The 21,364-nt window shown below is 38.5% G+C and overlaps 2 protein-coding genes across 2 annotated transcripts; one reads left to right on the top strand and one right to left on the bottom strand.

Moving 5' to 3' along the window:
• On the top strand, positions 2,463–5,612 carry LOC110266875. The gene is made up of 3 exons (XM_021111920.1): positions 2,463–4,328; positions 4,422–5,375; positions 5,466–5,612. The coding sequence occupies exons 1-3, from the start codon at positions 2,553–2,555 to the stop codon at positions 5,610–5,612; spliced, it is 2,877 nt and encodes a 958-aa protein (XP_020967579.1). The 5' UTR covers positions 2,463–2,552.
• LOC110266874 lies at positions 6,325–6,977 on the bottom strand. Its single transcript, XM_021111919.1, has 2 exons — positions 6,638–6,977; positions 6,325–6,519 (listed from the first exon to the last, which is right to left on the bottom strand). The coding sequence occupies exons 1-2, from the start codon at positions 6,788–6,790 to the stop codon at positions 6,325–6,327; spliced, it is 348 nt and encodes a 115-aa protein (XP_020967578.1). The 5' UTR covers positions 6,791–6,977.

Here is a 21,364-nt window from a genome sequence, read left to right as displayed (position 1 = left end):
GAAGATTTTAGGAAGAAAGATGAAATTAAATTAAAATTTAAAACAATTAGTTAATTAAAAAGGAATTTTGAAAAAGGGGTTAGTAATTTTCGAAAATAAGAGAGAGAAAAGTAGTTAGGTGGTTTTGAAAAAGATATGATTGAAATAGTAAACTTTTAAAATCAAACAAAAAGTTAAGTGGTTAATTGAAAAAGATTTGAAAAGATAAGAGGTTAGAAAATATTTTGAAATTGATTTTGAAAAAGATGTGATTGAAATTTATTTTGAAAAAGATTTGAAAAAGAAATTTAAAAAGATTTGATTTTGAAAATTAAAGTTGATTACTTGACTAACAAGAAACAAAAAGATATGATTTAAAATTTAAAGATTGAACCTTTCTTACTAAGCAAGTAACAAACTTAAAATTTTTGAATCAATCACATTAATTGTTAGCATTAATTTCGAAAATATGAAATAGAAATAAGAAAAAGATTTTGAAAATAAATTTTGAAAATTTCGAAATTATGAAAGAAAAAATGAAAAAGATTTGATTTTTGAAAAAGAGTTGAAAATATAGAATTTTTAAATTAAAAATTTGACTTGACTCATAAGAAACAACTAAATTTTAAAAAGTTTTGAAAAAGTCAACTCAAATTTTCGAAAATTTATGAGAGAATAAGGGAAATATATCTTTTTGATTTTTTTGGATTTTTAATGAGGAGAGAGAAAAACACAAAAAAAGACACAAGACATAAAAATTATGAATCAAAACAAGAAAAATATGCAACAACACTTTGAATGTCAAGATGAACACCAAGAACACTTTGAATGTCAAGATGAACATCAAGAACATGTTTTTGAAAATTTTTAAGAAAAGAAAAACATGCAAGACACCAAACTTGAAAATTTTTAATGTTGAGACACTAACAAATTGAAAATGCATATGAGAAACAGGAAAAGATGCACAACAAGAAAATGTAAAGATCAAACAAAGAAGATCATCAAGAACAACTTGAAGATCATGAAGAACATATGATGAATTTTCGAAAATTTTAGTGAAAAATTAAAAAGATGCAATTGACACCAAACTTAAAAATTGACACTAGACTCAAGCAAGAAACATCAAATTTTTGGTTTTTATGATTTTATTAAAATTTTTTTGGATTTTTCAAAAATTAATTAGAAAAGAAAAATAAGGATTTCAAAATTTTTAATTAAGAATTCCAGGAATCATGCAATGTTAGTCTAAAGCTCCAGTCCAGGAATTAGACATGGCTTACTAGCCAGCCAAGCTTTCAGTCAAAGCTTCGATCCAAAACACTAGACATGGCCAATGGCCAGCCAAGCTTTAGCAGATCATTACATACAAAAGCTAAATTGCTGAGAAAGACAAAGAAGCTCTTCTCTAATGATAGTTGAAACCTCGGTCCAAAGGATTAGACATGGCTTAACAGCCAGCCAGGATTCAGCATATCACCATGAAACTCTAGAATTCATTCTTAAAAATTCTGAAGAACATAGAATAATTTATAAATTTTTTTTGAAAACTTTTTTTCGAAAAGAAAAAGAATAAAAGCAAAAACTTAAAATTAAAATAAAATTACCTAATCTGAGCAACAAGATGAACCGTCAGTTGTCCAAACTCGAACAATCCCCGGCAACGGCGCCAAAAACATGGTGCACAAAATCGTGATCGTTCATTCCTTGGTAACAGCGCTAAAAACTTAATACGCACGTTCATAATCTTAGTTCTTTATCACAACTTCGCACAACTAACCAGCAAGTACACTGGGTCGTCCAAGTAACAAACCTTACGTGAGTAAGGGTCGATCCCACGGAGATTGTCGGCTTGAAGCAAGCTATGGTCACCTTGTAAATCTCAGTCAGGCGGATTCAAATGGTTATAGAGTTTTAATAAGGGTAAACTATTATTTTGGTCCCCTACGTTTGGGGTGAATTCTATTTTAGTCCCCAACGTTTAAACTGTTCTATTTTAATCCTAAAAAGATTTGATTTGCATCAATCAAGTCCTTCCGTTAAGTGGGTGTCAAATTATTGACGCCGTGTCCGACGTGGCAAGGAAGAGGTGATAGTGGTTAGTAAACGTGTAAGCCTTCCCTCCTTTGGACATAACGCATGCTGCTTACCCTGACTGTTCTTCTTCTTCTTCTTCTTCTTGTGAAGCACGAAACGCAAAGGAAAAGCCACAAACCCTACTGCTCGTCACTGAAGGCTTGCGATTCGCAGCCAGAGAAGTGACATTGTCGTTCAGTAACGTTAAAGGTCCACAGCAGTAGTGAGTTTGAAACCCTTGCTTTCCGGAAGAAGATCGTCTCAGGTATTCCATTATCAAATCTTCTGAACCCATTTGGTTTTCATCTTAATGCGTGTTGATATGTAATGATGTATGTTGATGTGTGATTGTTTTGTTTTATAGTTTCATATTCGTTTCTTGTTCTATTTTGGAAGTTTTTATTTTGCCCTAGTGATTTTATTTATGCATTTCTGTTGTTGTTGGTCAATGTGAGAATTTTATGAAGTGTATTGTGTTTGTGTAACAGATTGGTCGAGAAATGAGCTATTTTAGTGTCAAGATACACCATGGGGGGAAGTTTGGGTTTGAGGGTGAACCTTTACACTATGTGGGGGGTGAGACTTCGATAGTGGACTACTGTGATGAAGATAGGTGGAGTAGGTTCGAGGCTATGGAGATAGTGCTCGAACAGGGATATGTGGTAGAGAATATTGCTGCAATATGGTATAAGTCTCTGAACGATGAAACAGATGTAGGGTTGAGGATGCTTTACACAAACAAGGATGCCATGGACATGGCTAGAATTGGAATGAGGGACAACATGGTGGAGCTTTTTGTTGTGCACAAAGATTCTACTACTACTAGGAAAGGCTGCACTATTGAGGAAGTTGAAGAGATAGATGGTGATGAGGCTGCTGCACCCACTACAGACACTATTGGGCCTGGTCCAATTGTGTTGCACAAGGCCCAATCTCTTGCTAAGGCCAAGGTGGGTAAGAAGCCCAATTTGGTGACAAAAGCCCAGAATGATGTGCTGGAGGATGGTGATGAAGAGAGGTCAGAAAGGTCAGATTTTTCAGGTGATGAAGAATCTGAGGATGATGACTACCGGCCAGGAATTGATGATGAGGGGGACAGTGATGAACAATGGAGTGAAAATAGCTCTGGAGATACTGATCTGGAGGTTGAATTTGATGACAGCGATGATGATCAGAATGGTGATGGGGGTTTGTATGATGTTAAAGTCACAACTAAAAAAGATCCCCAAAGGCCGAAACAGAGTGTTCCAAGTGAGAGAGAACAAGGAGAGCACAGTGGCAGTGTTAATAAGGGTAAGGAGCAAGTGGTGGCTGCTGGATTAAAGGATGAGGATGATGGGTATGAGAGTGAGGGGTTGTGGGATGTCCCTGTAAGTGATGATGAAGGGGATCCCTTGTTCAGGAGGTACCCATTGTATAAGGGTTTGAAGAATATAAAGGAGTATAAATGGGAGGTTGGGACAATGTACGTAGATAGGAATGCTTTTAAGGAATGTGTGACGAGCTATGCCGTGCACAGTGGCAGAGGAATATGGTTCTCAAAGTGTGATAGCCATAGGTGCAAAGCTGTTTGCAAAGAAGGTTGCAAGTGGTTTGCTTACTGTCATAAGATGAAGAGAGAGGATTCATGGCAACTGACCAGCTGTTACAAAAAACACACATGCTCTATGGCAACCAAGATTGGTATAATGAGTTCTCAGTGGCTAAGTAAGGCTTTTATGAAGAAGATATGTGAAAACCCGAAAATCAAGTTGAGAAGTTTGATAAAGAAGGCTCATAGCAAGTGGAATGTGGATCTCACAATGACCAAAGCTGCCAGAGTGAAGCAGCAAGCCCTGGATGAAATTAATGGTACCTATGGAGAGCAATATAGGAGGATTCATGACTATGCTGCGGAGTTACTGAGGTCTAATCCAGGTTCCACTGTTCAGATACAAGTAGAGAGACCTACTGAATTTGAGCTAGAGACACCACCTCCTGGTACGGACATAAGACCACGATTTCAGAGGATCTATATCTGCTTAGATGCTTGTAAACGGAGTTTTATGGTGTGCAGACCCATGATCGGCCTTGATGGATGCTTCATCAAGACTCCATATGGGGGTCAACTTCTAACAGCCATTGGATGGGACCCCAATGATCAGATTCTGCCAATTGCCTATGCTGTTGTTGAAGCAGAGACGAAAGATTCGTGGATATGGTTTTTGTTGAATCTGTGTGATGATTTGGGAGTTGATAAGATCAGATGGTGTACATTCATGAGCGACCAACAAAAGGTAACTCTCAACCTAAACCTGTATAATTAATTCTTTCTTTAATTCATGTTGTGTTGTTATTGACTGGTGATGTTTTTAAATTCTGCTTCAAAGGGATTGATCCCAACCTTTGATGAGTTGCTGCCTGGCATAGAGCACAGGTTTTGTGTCAGGCACTTATATAGCAACTTCAGAAAAAGGTTCCCAGGTGTTCAGCTAATGATGATGTGGAAGGCTGCAAAGGCAACATATGTCCAGGACTGGGAGAGGAGGATGAAGGAGATTCAGCAAGTTGATCAAGGAGCTTATAATCATCTCATGGAGATCCCTGCCAAGTATTGGAGCAAGTTCAGGTTTAATTATTTTCCTAGAGTTGATACACTTGTTAACAATATGTGTGAGTGTTTTAACTCTGTTATTGTAGAGGCTAGAGAGAAACCCATTGTGTCTATGCTAGAAGATATTAGGGTTTATCTAATGAATAGGTGGTCTGATAACAGACAAAGTATAGTTACATATGCCAGAGAAATATTACCAAAAATAAATAAGAAAATTGAAAGAGAGTTTGATAAGGGTGGGGAGTGGTTGGCCATATATGTTGGTAGGGACAAATATGAAGTGTCTAGCAGTCAGGGTAATAGAGCCAAGTTTGTTGTGGACTTAAACTTACATGAGTGCTCCTGTAGAAAATTTCAACTAACAGGTTACCCTTGTGAGCATGCCATGAGTTGCATTAGGAAAATGTGTCTAGATGTTAAGAACTATGTGAACAAGTGTTATAGGAAAGAGACCTACGTGGACTGCTACCAACATGTAATCTACCCACTGAATGGACCAAATCTCTGGTCCCGAACTGAGAATGATGATGTGCTACCACCAGTGTTTAGGAAACCAATAGGGCGCCCAAAACTGAGGAGGAACAAGACTGGTGATGAGCCACGCAACAATGGACCACTGTCTAAGTTATCCAGGACTGGACAACAACAAAAATGTTCATATTGTTTTGCACTTGGTCACAACAAAAGAACCTGCCCTATAAAACGTAAGATGGAGGCCGTAGCAAAAAAGGTAAAGTTGTTATTGTCAATTTGATTACAATTCCTTACATGTGAATGTTGATACTGTCCAATTAACCCAATTTGTTGTTACTGTTTATAGCAGAATGCAACTGCACAAGCCAAGAAAGGGGCCAAGAAAGGGGCTGGCACAACTAGGACTCCAAAACCCAACAAGATCCCTGCCAAGACAACAATAGAACCAGCAACAAGACTTCAGCCAAAGAGGAAGAGCAGTACACAAGTTTGAGGAAGCCAGGAGTCACAGACATCATCCAAGAGAGCTAGATGCAGCAGCAGTGCCAGTCAACCACAACCATCAACAGCAACAGTCACTAGCCCATCAAGGAGGACCCTGAGGTTCATGGCAAAAACACCACCTAGGGCCTGGAAGGCATTGGGATGAAGAACATAGTACATTTTAGTGATACCATCTGTTTTGTAATGAATCTGTCAATGACCAAGGGCTAATGTCCCTGTGATACTTTAGACACCCTACTTTAAGACTACTACTGTCATGTTGATCTCTTTTATGTTGTTACCTTTTCATGGTTATATTTAAGGCTTGTTTGGATATTGTTATGGTTAAGAGAAGCTACATTAAGACTTCTCCATTATCTAACGAATTACATGAATTTTCAGCAACAAATAGTTATGTGAATTAGCAAATTAAGCCTTGTATTTATTAGTAGATGAAACTAAAATAAACTTGTACAGAGCCAAATAGTGTATGTCACAATAGAGGAATTCATTGCTATTCATTTCAGTCAAAAACCTTACAATGTAGGTTTACAGCAAATGCCTTTACACATACAGCCACAAAAAAATTTCATTCTCTTTACATCACTATTATCACCCAACTGTATGTCAATTTTTTCAATCCCATTACAATTGACATTCCCTACAAACTAGGGGACAACAACAGAATGGCAAAAATAAACAAAATGCTAACCCCCTAAACCTCAATTAAGTCGATCACATAGCAGCAGCCCAGCCATTGTCCATTCAAGAATTCCAACACCAACTGCCAATGCAAATTTCCTTTCAGCTTTCTGCAGTTCCTCTTTCAACGAGCTTGCTTTGTTCTTCAGTCTTTGAATTTGTGGATCTTGTCCTTCAGGCTCTGCCCAAGCAAAATAATCGCATCCATCTCCTATCTGTTCTCAACCAAACCAACACGAACACACCAGGACGAACACACCAAACACTTCAGATCCTCCAAACACTAACACCCAATGTTATTTTCAAACAAGAGACAGAAAAGATGAGACTGACCTGAAAGTTGACGCAGCCCCAGAATCTTCTTCCTGGGTTCTCTGCTGTAGATGACGTGCGCAATACCGGTCTCTCTCCACAGAAGCAAGTCCTCCTTCTCCCACGACTCTTGGTGCTGCTACGCGAACCTTGGGAGGACGACTGGGTAGCCATTCTCAGCAGACGAAGAACATCAACTTTGGGGATTAGGGTTTACTTATTGGACCGGATTTCATTTCGTTTTCTTTTTTTTTTTCGTGCTTCCAATTCCAACTGTTAACTACAGCCAAACTGCCAACTTTGCCACGTCGGACACGGCGTCAATAATTTGACACCCACTTAACGGAAGGACTTGATTGATGCAAATCAAATCTTTTTAGGAATAAAATAGAACAGTTTAAACGTTGGGGACTAAAATAGAATTCACCCCAAACGTAGGTGCACGAAATCGTGATCGTTCATTCCTTGGTAACGGCGCTAAAAACTTAATACGCACGTTCATAATCTTAGTTCTTTATCACAACTTCGCACAACTAACCAGCAAGTGCACTGGGTCGTCCAAGTAATAAACCTTACATGAGTAAGGGTCGATCCCACGGAGATTGTCGGCTTGAAGCAAGCTATGGTCACCTTGTAAATCTTAGTCAGGCGGATTCAAATGGTTATAGAGTTTTAATAATTAAAAGATAAATAAAACATAAAATAAAGATAGAGATACTTATGTAATTCATTGGTGAGAATTTCAGATAAGCGTATAGAGATGCTTAGTTCTTTCTGAATCTCCGCTTTGCTACTGCTTTCATCCAATCCTTCATACACCTTTCCATGGCAAGCTGTATGTTGGGCATCACCGTTGTCAATGGCTACATCCCGTCCTCTCAGTAAAAATGGTCCAAATGCGTTGTCACCGCATGGCTAATCATCTATCGGTTCTCGATCATACTGGAATAGGATTCAGTAATCCTTTTGCGTCTGTCACTACACCCAGCACTCGCGAGTTTGAAGCTCGTCACAGCCATCCCTTCCCAGATCCTACTCGGAATACCACAGACAAGGTTTAGACTTTCCGGATCTCAAGAATGGCCACCAATAATTCTAGCCTACACCAAAAAATCCACTTTGAGTAAAGGGAGGTCAGAATCCAACAGCATCTGCAGTCCTTCTTCAGCCTCTGAATCAGATTTTTGCTCAAGTCCCTCAATTTCAGCCAGAAATTACCTGAAATCACAGAAAAAATACATAAACTCATAGTAAAGTCCAGAAATGTGATTTTTATTTAAAAACTAATAAAAATATATTAAAAACTAACTAAATTATTCTAAAAACTATGTAAAAATAATGCCAAAAAGCATATAAATTATCCGCTCATCACTGAGCTTCCAGTACCTCTTGAACAAGTGGTTCAATAACATCTATTTTCATACACCCTTCAGAATCATTAGGGTGCTTGAGAGTTTTAAAAACATTAAGGACCACCTGTTCTTCATTGACCCTCAGGGTTAATTCACCCTTTTGCACATCAATCAGAGCTCTACCTGTAGCTAAAAAGGGTCTACCAAGTATAATAGAGGATTTTACCTCCTCTTCCATGTCTAATATAACAAAATCAACATGAAAAATAAATGGTCCTACTTTCACAAGTAAATCCTCAACAACACCAACAGGTAATTTAATAGAAAGATCAGCAAGTTGAAGAAAAAAACGAGTGGGTTTTACCTCCTCAATATGAAGCTTTTTCATCACTAAAAGTGGCATGAGATTGATGCTAGCTCCAAGATCACATAAAGCTCTCTGAATGGTGACTTCTCCAATGGTGCAAGGAATGACAAAGCTCCCTGGGTCTGGCATCTTCTTAGGAAGGTTGTGTTGAATAATGGCACTACATTCCTTGGTTAACACCACTGTTTCTTGTTCCTTCTAATTCCTCTTGTGGGTCAACAACTCTTTCATAAATTTAGCATAGAGAGGCATATGCTCAAGAGCCTCTGTAAAAGGAATATTGATCTGTAGCTTCTTGAAGACATCTAGAAATTTAGAAAATTGCTTTTCTTTGGAAGCCTTCTGAAGCCTTTGAGGATATGGCATTTTTGGCTTGTATTCAGGAGCCTTTGGCAAGGTAGGATAAGTGTCAAAAGAATCAGGGAATGGGTTGTCTGCACGCTTTGGAGGAGCGTGCTCCACTTCTTCCTTCTTCTCCTCTGGGGCTTTCTTTTCAACTAGCTCTTCATTGGCCTTTGTCTTAGAGCCAGCTGTTTTACCCCTTCTCAATTGGATAACCTTGCAATCTTCTCTTAATTTCACCATTGTATCACCTGGAAATGTACTTGTAGACCTCTCAGGTATTTGCTTGCTTAGTTGGTCCATTTGCACCTCTAAGTTTCTAATGGAGGCTTTGGTTTCCTGCATAAAACTCCTCATCATCTCCCAATTAGAATCTTCTTGGGTTTTAGAATTTCCCTGCTGAGGTGGTTGTTGTTGATGAGACTGAAATTGGCAGTTATTGAGATTGTTCTGTTGGAAAACACTCTGAGAATTATTATTAAAATTCTGTGGCCTCTGAGGTTGCTCTCTCCACCCAAAATTTGGGTGATTTCTCCACCCCTGATTGTAGGTCATAGAGTATGGATTATTGTTGGGATTTCTAGGACCACTCCCCATGTAATTGACCTTTTCAGAAGAGGATTGAGCATAATCATAATTATCATTCTGCACAAAATTACCTGTCATGTCATAAGAGACCTCTTGATGTGGATTTTGGGTATTGATAGCTGAGACTTGCATGCCACCCATCTGCTGAGTAAGTAGATTTATTTGTTGAGATATAAGCTTGTTCTGAGCAAGAATAGCATTAAGAGCTTTTATTCCATAATACCCTTCTTCTGAGGACCCTCAAAGTTCACAGGTTTCTTGTTAGATGAGTATAAATATTGGTTTCTAGCAACCAATTCAATAAGCTTAATAGTCTCCTCCGGTGTCTTCTTCTTGTGCAATGAACCACCTGCAGAATTATCTAAGCACATCTTGGACATTTTACCCAAACCTTCATAAAAGATATCTAGTTGAGTCCATTTGGAGAACATGTCCGGAGGACATTGCCTAGTCAGCAGCTTGTATCTCTCCCAAACTTCATAAAGAATTTCACCATCCCTCTGCCTGAAGGTTTGAACCTCCACCCTAAGCTTAGTCAGCTTTTTTGGTGGGAAAAATTTAGTAAGAAACTCAGTAACAACCTTTTCCTAAGTATCCAAACTCTCCTTGGGTTGGAAATCTAGCCATAGCGTTGCTCCATCCCTCAGAGCAAATGTGAAGTGCATGAGTTTGTACACCTCTGGATTTACTACATTTGTCTTCACAGTATCACAAATCTGCAGAAAATTAGAAACAAATTGATTTGGGTCTTCGTGGGGAAGTCCATGATACTGGTAGTTTTGTTGCACCAGGGTGACCAATTGTGGCTTCAACTCAAAGTTGTTTGCAGCTATAGGAGGCACCACAATGCTTTTTCCATAAAGATCTGTAGTAGGAGTAGAGTAAGAGCTAAGCACTCTCCTTTGTTGCTCATTCCCATTCGGATTTGCCACATTGGCATTAACAGCATTGTTGGGATCCATAGTGGATTCTGCAACCTTGTAAAGTCTTGCTTGTTGCAAACATCGCCTGAAAGTCCTTTCTGGTTCAGGATCAAAGTCTAAGAGATGTTCCTTATCTCTGTTCCTGCGCATATACAAGCAGAAAACAAGAAAAGATGGGATCTCTACGTCAGAGTGTAGAGAATTCCCAGTGAGGTAACCTGTGTAAAATAATAAAATAAAAATACTAAATAAAAAAATGAAGAAGTTTCGAAAATTATAGGTAGAATTAAGACAGAGAAATTTGAAATTAACCAAAAAAAATAATAACCAGGAAAAATTAAGATAAAAATAAATAGAGGACACCAAACTTAATTTCAGAAATTAAAGAAAATAATTAGTGCTATTTATTTATAATTTTTTTTCGAAATTTTTTTTAATAAAATTTAAATAAAATTGAAACTAAAACGCCTAATCTAAGCAATCAAACAACTAATAGTTGTTAATCACTATCAATCCCCGGCAACGGCGCCAAAAACTTGGTGCAGAATTTACAACCACAAACTAACCGGCAAGTGCACCGGGTCGTACCAAGTAATATCTCAGGTGAGTGAGGGTCGATCCCACGAGGATTGAAGGACTAAGGTTAAGTGATTTACTTAGTTAGACAAACAAAAAATAGTGTTTGAGAGTTCAAAAAGCATTAAATAGTAAATTCAGAGTTTAAAGACAGGCAAATAAATAAGTTGGAAATAAAATATGGAGAAGGTAGTTAAGGCTTCAGAGTTATCTATTTTCTGGATTGACTTTTCTTATTAATTTATTTTAATCATGCAAGATTCAATTCATGGAAACTATATGTGACTAGACCCTAATTCCTTAGACCTTTCTAGTCTCCTCTAAAATTCATCAACCGCCAATTCCTTGGTCACTTAATTCCAATTAGAGGGTGAAGCTTAATTCTAGTTTATGTGCCACAGAAATCCTAATTATCCAAATATAAGAGGATTATATGTCACGTATCCCATTAAATCTAGATAATTAGAATTTAGGAGAATGTTTTTTCAAGCTGTTGTTCAAGTAAAGAGCTTTTCCAAGTTATACAAAAACTCAATTAGAAAGAGGGTCATACTTCCGTTCCACCCAAATTCATAAGATAAAGAACGAAAACAATCCTTGAAATATAAATCAAGACATAAATTAAAATAGAAAAATAATAGTATCAATCCATACAATAGACAGAGCTCCTAACCTTAACAATGGAGGTTTAGTTGCTCATGGTGCAGAGAGAAAATAAGGATTCTGATAAAAATGTATTTTTGGCTGAGTTCGAATGAAAAGTTAACTAATTCCTCTTTATCTTGGAATAATGTTGGGATCACCTTTTATATCTAATCCTAATAAATTTAAAATCTATTTTCTAAAACTAAAATAATATCTTTTTCTATTTTAAAATTTAAATTTAAATCAGAATTAATAGGAATCAGCATTTTCTGCACTCCGCGCTTGTCACGCGTACGCATCAGTCACGCGTACGCGTCAGTTACGCACACGCGTCGCTGTGCATCTTCACTTTTCACGCATACGCGTCAGGTACGTGCACGCGTCGCCATGGAAAGTTCCAAATCACGCACACGCGTCAGGTACGCGCACGCGTCGCTCCTCGCTGTCATCTGCTTTAGTTCTTGTGCTGTGGAAACTCCATTATATCCAGCTGAATGCTACCTAAAATAAATAGAATTGCACAAAACTCAAAGTAGCATCCATAGTGGCTAAAAGATAATTAATTATTGCTTAACAAATTAAATGCAAATTCACTAGAAAAAGATAGGAAAGATGCTCACACATCAGTGAGGTAATATCACAAACAGCTAGTGATTTGTGTGCTAAAAAGTAAATGAACAAAGAAAAATAACTCAAAGTGCAGAAAATAGCAGTAACAAACTAAAACCAAAAACTATTAACAAAAGAAAAGAAAAATTGCTCAATCTAGTTATCCTCCAATTTAATCATTGTCAATACAAAACCAATCCCCGGCAACGGCGCCATAAACTTGATACGCGGGAATTTGCCTCTCAACAAATTTCCTACCGGCAAGTGCACCGGATTGTCGTCAAGTAAAAACTCACTATAGAGTGAGGTCGAATCCCACAGGAATTGGTAGATTGAGAAATATTAATTAAAGAATTATGCTAGTTGAGCGGAATCTAAATTGAAATTGGTATTGCAGAAAGTAAAATTGGTGGGAAACTTAAATTGCAAGAAATTAAAGGAATAGAAAATTAAATTGCAGGGAATTAAAGAGATAGAATCTTAAATTGATGGAAATTAAATGGGATCGGGGAATTAAGCATGAAATTAAAGATGCAGAAAGTAAATTGAATGGGTAGATCAGAGATGGGGAATTCATTGGGTTTTAGGAGATATTGAATTCTCCAGATCAAATCATTTTTACCTCTTCCTCAATCAATGCATTCATTGACATTGCTTGGCAATCTTAGGTGATTGGATCTCAATGTCTTGGCTCACCAATCTCTCTAAGCATGAACAATTGCCCAATGTCTTGATTAAATTGCTCATGGGAAGAGTTGAAGTTCGATCACTGACTATACCACACAAATTCATAGATCAAAGTCTTGGTAGGATTACATGTCACTATATCCATCCAAACCCCAATCTAATCCAATGTGAGAAAGCAATTCTAGCATGAATTCTTCATTCCTCTTTCAAGGCTCTGAAGAATTCCAATTATGGAAAGCTTCTCTCTCAAGACAACTATCCAATTGAATTAAGACCGAAAGCTTTCTAACAAAAATCAAGAGAAAAGAAAGAAGAAGAAGATGAAAACTACTATTGATCTATTGAATTACAATAGAGCTCCCTAACCCAATAAAAAGGGGTTTAGTTGGTCATAGCTCAATTCAATTTACAGAGAAGAAGAGTGCAGAAAAAAATAAAGAAAGTACGAAAGAAATAAAAAGAAAAGTGCAAGAATGGAAAATAAGGGAATTGAACTCCCAGTGCCCCCTTCAGGGTCTCCCAGCAAGCTACCCTAATCTTCAACAATTCTTCTATTTATAAACAACTTCTCATCTTCAATTGGATCAAGTATTTGGATGTGGGCCTTGGCCTTGATTGAAGCAATGAGGAATCACTCTAGCTGACGTTGACCATGGCTAAACATTCATAAATTGCAGGGTGCCATTTTATAACTGAAATTAGCCCTAACGTTGGTGGTAACGTTTGAGGGCAAACGTTGAATCAAACGCTACATTGCGAAAATCAGTTCTGTTGCTATTTTTGGTGTTTCACTCAACGTTGGAGGGCAAACATTCCGCTATTCACGCGTACGCGTGCTTTGTGCGTCCGTGCAAAAGGGTCAAAAATGCTCATCCACGCGTACGCGTAATGTACGTTTATGCGTGGATGCAAGATTTTCATTTTGCAGTTTCAAAACAAAGCAGGGGACATTGGTGGTGCACGAAATTATGATCTCTAACAATGGCGCCAAAGTCTTGGTACGCACAATCTTAATCTCAATTCTTTTTCACAACTCCGCACAACTAACCAGCAAGTGCACTGGGTCGTCCAAGTAATACCTTACGTGAGTAAGGGTCGATCCCACGGAGATTGTCGGCTTGAAGCAAGCTATGGTCATCCTTGTAAATCTCAGTCAAGCGGATTCAAATGGTTATAAGGTTTTAATAATTAAAATATAAATAGAATATAAAATAAGATAAAGTTACTTATGTAATTCATTGGTGGGAATTTCAGATAAGCGTTTGGAGATGCTTTGTTGCTTCTGAACCTCTGCTTTCCTATTGTCTTCTTTCAACCATGTGTTACCTCCTTCCATAGCAAGCTGTATAATCCTCTCGGATGAAAACAAATCCATATGCGCTGTCACCACACGGCTAATCATCTATCCACTTTGAGTGCAGGGAGGTCAGAATCCAACAGCATCAGCAGTCCTTCTTCAACCTCTGAATCTGATTTTTGCTCTCTTATTCTTCTTCTTCTTTCTTTCCTCTTGATTTTACTAGAGGGCTTTCGATCTTCATCCAGTTGGGTAATTGTCTCGGAAGAGAAATTGCTCATACTTTGATTTCCTCTGAACCTTGGAAGAGGAATGAGGAAATCATGCTAGAAATGCTCTCTCACATTGGATTAGGTTGGGGGTTGGATGGATATTGTGACATTTAATCCTACTAATACTTTGATCTATGAATGTGTGTGGTATAATCAGTGATCAAACTTCATCTCTTCTCATGAGCAATTAAATCAAGGAATTGGGAAATTGTTCAAGCTTAGAGAGATTGGGTTGCCAAGGAATTGGGACCCAATCACTTAAGATTGCCAAGGAGATCAATGAATGCATTGATTGAGGAAGAGATGAGAATGAACTTGATCCGGAGGATTGCAATATCTCTTGATCCCAATGTTCATTTTATTTTTAGTTCTTACATTTACTTTTCTTGCCATTTTACTTTTCTGCACTTTATTGCTTTCTTTACTTTTATGCCATTTACATTTCCTTGTTACTTGTCACTCCAATATGATTCGTCTAACTAGGATAATCAATTAACCATTGATTGCTTAATCCGTTAATCTCTGTGGGATTCGACCTCACTTTTTGTGAGTTATTACTTGACGACAATTCGGTATACTTGCTGAAGGGAGATTTGTTGAGAGACAAGTTTATGTGCATCAATGAGTCTTGGCCGTGACCCTAAGCATTTTGTTTTCCAGTATTACCACCGGATACATAAATGCCACAGACACATAACTGGGTGACCCTTTTCAAATTGTGACTCAGCTTTGCTAGAGTCCCCAGTTATAGGTGTCTAGAGCTCTTAAGCACACTCTTTTTGCTTTGGACCACGACTTTAACCGCTCAGTCTCAAGCTTTTCACTTGACACCTTCACGCCACAAGCACATGGTTAGGGACAGCTTGGTTTAGCCGCTTAGGCCAGGATTTTATTCCTGTGGATTATGGGCCCTGCTATCCATTAATGCTCAAAGCCTTGGATCCTTTTTACCCTTGCCTTTTGGTTTAAAGGGTTATTTGGCTTTTTCTGCTTGCTTTTTCTTTTTTTTGGCCATTTTTTGCTGCAAGATTTGCTTATTCACTGCTTTTTCTTGCTTCAAGAATCAATTTTATGATTTTTCGTCTAGAGCTCTTAAGCACACTCTTTTTGCTTTGGACCACGACTTTAACCGCTCAGTCTCAAGCTTTTCACTTGACACCTTAACACCACAAGCAAATGGTTAGGGACAGCTTGGTTTAGCCGCTTAGGCCAGGATTTTATTCCTGTGGATTATGGGCCTTCTATCCATTAATGCTCAAAGCCTTGGATCCTTTTTACCCTTGCCTTTTGGTTTAAAGGGTTATTTGGCTTTTTCTGCTTGCTTTTTCTTTTTTTTGGCCATTTTTTTTCCTAGATCCTACTCAAAATACCACAGACAAGGTTTATACTTTTCGGATCTAAAGAATGCTGCCAATGGTTCTAGCCTATACCATGAAGACTCTGATCTCACGGAATGGAATACTCTGTTGTCAGGAGAAGCAACCATGCGTCGTGAACCAGGAGGCCAAGAGATACACAGTCAAGCTATTGCAGATAGAACGGAAGTGGTTGTCAGGCACGCGTTCATAAATAAGAATGATGATGAGTGTCACGGGTCATCACATTCATCAGGTTGAAGTGCCAGTGAATATCTTAGAGAAGTAGTAGGCGTGAATTGAATAGAAAAACAATAGTACTTGTATTAATTCATGAAGAACAGCAGAGCTCCACACCTTAATCTCTGGCGTGTAGAAACTCCACCGTAGAAAATACATAAGTAAAAGGTCTAGGCATGGCCGTGAGGCTAGCCTCTCCAAACGTAAAATACGGCTAAAAGCTCAACAAAAGACTATCAAAGATGTAAAATAAATCTCTAAAAGTAGTTTTTATACTAAACTAGTAATCTAGGTTTACAGAAAATGAGTAATTAAGTGAAAATAGTGCAGAAATCCACTTCCGGGGCCCACTTGGTATGTGCTTGCACTGAACATTGAAGCTTTCACGTGCATAGGCTGTTCCTGGAGTTAAATGCCAGCTTTGGTGCCAGTTTGGGCGTTTTACGCCAAGATGTTTTAGGCTGACTTTGGATGCCAGTTTGGGCCATCAAATATCGAGAAAAGTGTGGACTATTATATATTTCTGGAAAGCCCAGAATGTCTACTTTTTATCGCAATTAAGAGCACACCAATTGGGATTATGTAGCTCTAGAAAATCCACTTCGAGTGCAGGGAGGTCAGAATCCAACAGCATCTACAGTCCTTTTTCAGCCTCTGAATCAGATTTTTGCTCAGGTCCCTCAATTTCAGCCAGAAAATACCTGAAATATAGAAAAATACATAAACTCATAGCAAAGTCTAGAAATGTGATTTTTGAATAAAAACTAATAAAAATATAATAAAAAGTAATAAAAATATGCTAAAAACTATGTAAAAACAATGCCAAAAAGGGTATAAATTATCTGCTCATCAGTTGGCTACAGCGTTGGACCTCCAACGTTCCCTCCAACCTTGGCGTTTTCACGCGTATGCATACTGCACGCTTGGTACGTGGAATCGTGATTACACTTTAATTATGTAAAGTTCATTGCTCTTTCTTTCCCTGGAAATGGCGCCAAAAACATGATGCCAAAACCACGGTTCACAACTCCGTGTAACTGACCAGCAAGTGCACTGGGTCGTCCAAGTAATACCTTACGTGAGTAAAGGTCGAATCCCACGGAGATTGTTGGTATGAAGCAAGCTATGGTCACCTTGCAAATCTCAGTTAGGCGGATATAAATTGATAATGGTGTTTTCGAATTTAATATAATAAAATAGGGATAGAAATACTGATGAAATTCATTGGTAGGAATTTCAGATAAGCGAATGGAGATGCTTTCGTTCCTCTGAAACTCTGCTTTCCTGCTATCCTCATCCAATCAGTCTTACTCCTTTCCATGGCTGGCTTTATGTGATACATCACCACTGTCAATGGCTACTTTCGGTCATCTCTTGGGAAAATGATCCAATGCCCTGTCACGGCACGGCTAATCGTCTGGAGGCTTCACCCTTGTCAATGGCTTCATCTTATCCTCTCAGTGAAAATGGTCAACGCACCCTGTCACAGCACGGCTATTCATCTGTCGGTTCTCGATCATGCTGGAATAGGATTTACTATCCTTTTGCGTCTGTCACTAACGCCCTGCAATCGCGAGTTTGGAGCTCGTCACAGTCATTCATTCATTGAATCCTACTCGGAATACCAAAGACAAGGTTTAGACTTTTCGGATTCTCTTGAATGCCGCCATCATTCTAGCTTACGCCATGAAGATTCTGATTAAGAGATCTAAGAGATATTCATTCAGTCGAAGGTAGAACGGAAGTGGTTGTCAGGCACGCGTTCATAGGGAATGATGATGATTGTTACATTCATCTCATTCAGATTGAAGTACGAATGAATATCTTAGAAGCGAAACAAGATGAATTGAATAGAAAGCAGTAGTACTTTGCATTAATCTTTGAGGAACAGCAGAGCTCCACAGCTTAATCTATGGCGTGTAGAAATTCTACCGTTAAAAATACATAAGTGAAAGGTCCAGGCATGGCCGAATGGCCAGCCCCTCTGAGAACCTTTTCATGCTTCCTCTCCATGGTTACAGAAGAAGATCCTTGAGCTTTAAACACAAGGTAGTCCTCATTCACTTGAAAGACTAACTCTCCTATGTCCACATCAATCACAGCTCTTGCTACCTCACACACTTTAACTTCTCTTTCTTTTCTTTGTACTTTTCATTTATGAATTTTGAAGTTTCAATTTTATTTTTAATCTTCATCTTTACTTTTCTGCACTTTCTTTCTCTTCTATTTTGGTAGAGCAATGATCAACTAACTCTTTTCATTGGGTTAGAGAGCTCTATTGTGATTCAATGGATTAATTTTAGTTCTTCTTCTTCTTCTTCTTCTTCTTTCTTTTCTCTTGATTTTACTAGAGAGCTTTCAATCTTCATCTAATTGGGTAATTGTCTCGGAAGAGAAATTGCTCATACTTTGATTTCCTCTGAACCTTGGAAGAGGAATGAGGAAATCATGCTAGAAATGCTCTCTCACAATGGATTAGGTTGGGGGTTGGATGGATATTGTGACATTTAATCCTACTAATACTTTGATCTATGAATGTGTGTGGTATAATCAGTGATCAAATTTCATCTCTTCTCATGAGCAATTAAATTAAGGAATTGGGAAATTGTTCAAGCTTAGAGAGATTGGGTTGCCAAGGAATTGGGACCCAATCACTTAAGATTGCCAAGGAGATCAATGAATGCATTGATTGAGGAAGAGATGAGAATGAACTTGATCCGGAGGATTGCAATATCTCTTGATCCCAATGTTCATTTTATTTTTAGTTCTTACATTTACTTTTCTTGCCATTTTACTTTTCTACACTTTATTGCTTTTCCTTTCTTTTATGCCATTTACATTTCCTTGTTACTTATCACTCCAATATGATTCGTCTAACTAGGATAATCAATTAACCATTGATTGCTTAATCCGTTAATCTCTGTGGGATTCGACCTCACTTTTTGTGAGTTATTACTTGACGACAATTCGGTATACTTGCCGAAGGGAGATTTGTTGAGAGACAAGTTTATGTGCATCAATGAGTCTTGGCCGTGACCCTAAGCATTTTGTTTTCCAGTATTACCACCGGATACATAAATGCCACAGACACATAACTGGGTGACCCTTTTCAAATTGTGACTCAGCTTTGCTAGAGTCCCCAGTTATAGGTGTCTAGAGCTCTTAAGCACACTCTTTTTGCTTTGGACCACGACTTTAACCGCTCAGTCTCAAGCTTTTCACTTGACACCTTAACACCACAAGCAAATGGTTAGGGACAGCTTGGTTTAGCCGCTTAGGCCAGGATTTTATTCCTGTGGATTATGGGCCTTCTATCCATTAATGCTCAAAGCCTTGGATCCTTTTTACCCTTGCCTTTTGGTTTAAAGGGTTATTTGGCTTTTTCTGCTTGCTACTTATTTAATTCATTGGTAGGAATTTCAGATAAGCGAATGGAGATGCTTTCATTCCTCTGAACCTCTGCTTTCCTGCTATCTTCATCCAATCAGTCTTACTCCTTTCCATGGCTGGCTTTATGTGATACATCACCACTGTCAATGGCTACTTTCGATCATCTCTCGGGAAAATGATCCAATGCCCTGTCACGGCACGGCTAATCGTCTGGAGGCATCACCCTTGTCAATGGCTTCATCTTATCCTCTCAGTGAAAATGGTCAACGCACCCTGTCACGGCACGGCTATTCTTCTGTCGGTTCTCGATCATGCTGGAATAGGATTTACTATCCTTTTGCGTCTGTCACTAACGCCCTGCAATCGCGAGTTTGGAGCTCGTCACAGTCATTCATTCATAGAATCCTACTCGGAATACCACAGACAAGGTTTAGACTTTTCGGATTCTCTTGAATGCCGCCATCATTCTAGCTTACGCCACGAAGATTCTGATTAAGAGATCTAAGAGATATTCATTCAGTCGAAGGTAGAACGGAAGTGGTTGTCAGGCACGCGTTCATAGGGAATGATGATGATTGTCTGTCCAGGGTTCTTAAGCACACTCTTTTTTTTTTTTTGCTTTGGACCTTGACTTTAACCGCTTAGTCTCAAGTTTTCACTTGACACCTAAAGCAAGCACATGGATAGGGAGAGCTTGGTTTAGCCGCTTAGACCAGGATTTTATTCCTTTAGGCCCTCCTATCCACTGATGCTCAAAGCCTTGGGATCCTTTTTATTTGCCCTTGCCTTTTGGTTTTAAGGGTTATTGGCTTTTTGCTCTTGCCTCTTGGTTTTAAGAGCTTTGGCTTTTTCTGCTTGCTTTTTCTTTTTTTCTTTCAATATTTTTTTTCGCCTATTTTTTTGTTTTTTGTTTTTTTTTTCTGCAAGCTTTGTTCTTTGCTGCTTTTTCTTGCTTCAAGAATCATTTTTATGATTTTTCAGATTATCAAATAACATGTCTCCTAGTCATTATTCTTTCAAGAGCCAACATATTTAACATTCTTAAACAACAACTTCAAAAGACATATGCATTGTTCAATGGAATCTCTATGGTCTCTAGATGAGCCTCAGAGTCCTTTGGTTCCTCAGAGGGAAGCTCCTTATTGATCACTGGACGTCCCAGGAGGTCTTCCTCCTTGGGATTTGCGTCCTCCACTCCCCTTGTAGGTTCGGCCATGGTGCTTATGTCAATGGCCTTGCACTCTCCTTTTGGGTTCTCTTCTGTATTGCTTGGGAGAGTACTGGGAGGGATTTCAGTGATCCTTTTACTCAGCTGGCCCACTTGTGCTTCCAAATTTCTAATGGAAGACCTGGTTTCATTCATGAAACTCACAGTGGCCTTAGATAGATCAGAGACTAAGTTTGCTAAATTAGAGGCATTTTGTCCAGAATTCTCTGTCTGTTGCTGAGTGGATGATGGAAAAGGCTTGTTGTTGCTAAACCTGTTTCTTCCACCATTATTAAAGCCTTGTTGAGGCTTTTGATCCTTCCATGAGAAATTTGGATAATTTCTCCATGATGGATTATAGGTGTTTCCATAAGGTTCACCCATATAATTTACCTCTGCTATTGCAGGGTTCTCAGGATCATAAGCTTCTTCTTCAGGAAAAGCCTCTTGAGTGCTGTTTGATGCAGCTTGCATTCCATTCAGACTCTGAGAAAATCATATTGACTTGCTGAGTTAATATTTTGTTTTGAGCCAATATGGCATTCAGAGTATCAACTTCAAGAACTCCCTTCTTCATAGGCGTCCCATTACTCACAGGATTCCTTTTAGAAGTGTACATGAACTGGTTATTAGCAACCATGTCAATGAGTTCTTGAGCTTCTGCTGGCGTTTTCTTTAGGTGAATGGATCCACCTGCAGAAGTGTCCAGTGACATCTTTGATAGCTCAGATAAACCATCATAGAATATATCCAGGATGGTCCATTCTGAAAGCATGTCAGAAGGACACTTTTTGGTCAACTGTTTGTATCTTTCCCAAGCTTCATAGAGGGATTCACCTTCTTTCTGTCTGAAGGTTTGAACATCAGCTCTAAGCTTGCTCAGCTTTTGAGGAGGAAA

Source organism: Arachis ipaensis, chromosome B09 (assembly GCF_000816755.2).
Source record: "Arachis ipaensis cultivar K30076 chromosome B09, Araip1.1, whole genome shotgun sequence".
In the NCBI taxonomy this organism is placed as follows: Eukaryota; Viridiplantae; Streptophyta; class Magnoliopsida; order Fabales; family Fabaceae; genus Arachis; species Arachis ipaensis.
This window is presented reverse-complemented; position numbering and strand designations above follow the sequence as displayed.

Excerpts from the sequence above, each read along its gene's own strand:
- LOC110266875 (XM_021111920.1), top strand. The coding sequence starts at position 2,553 with ATGAGCTATTTTAGTGTCAAGATACACCATGGGGGGAAGTTTGGGTTT. Across the intron at positions 4,329-4,421 it reads TCATGAGCGACCAACAAAAG|GGATTGATCCCAACCTTTGA; the intron begins GTAACTCTCAAC and ends TCTGCTTCAAAG. Across the intron at positions 5,376-5,465 it reads TGGAGGCCGTAGCAAAAAAG|CAGAATGCAACTGCACAAGC; the intron begins GTAAAGTTGTTA and ends TACTGTTTATAG.
- LOC110266874 (XM_021111919.1), bottom strand. The coding sequence starts at position 6,790 with ATGGCTACCCAGTCGTCCTCCCAAGGTTCGCGTAGCAGCACCAAGAGT. Across the intron at positions 6,520-6,637 it reads GGGGCTGCGTCAACTTTCAG|ATAGGAGATGGATGCGATTA; the intron begins GTCAGTCTCATC and ends GGTTGAGAACAG.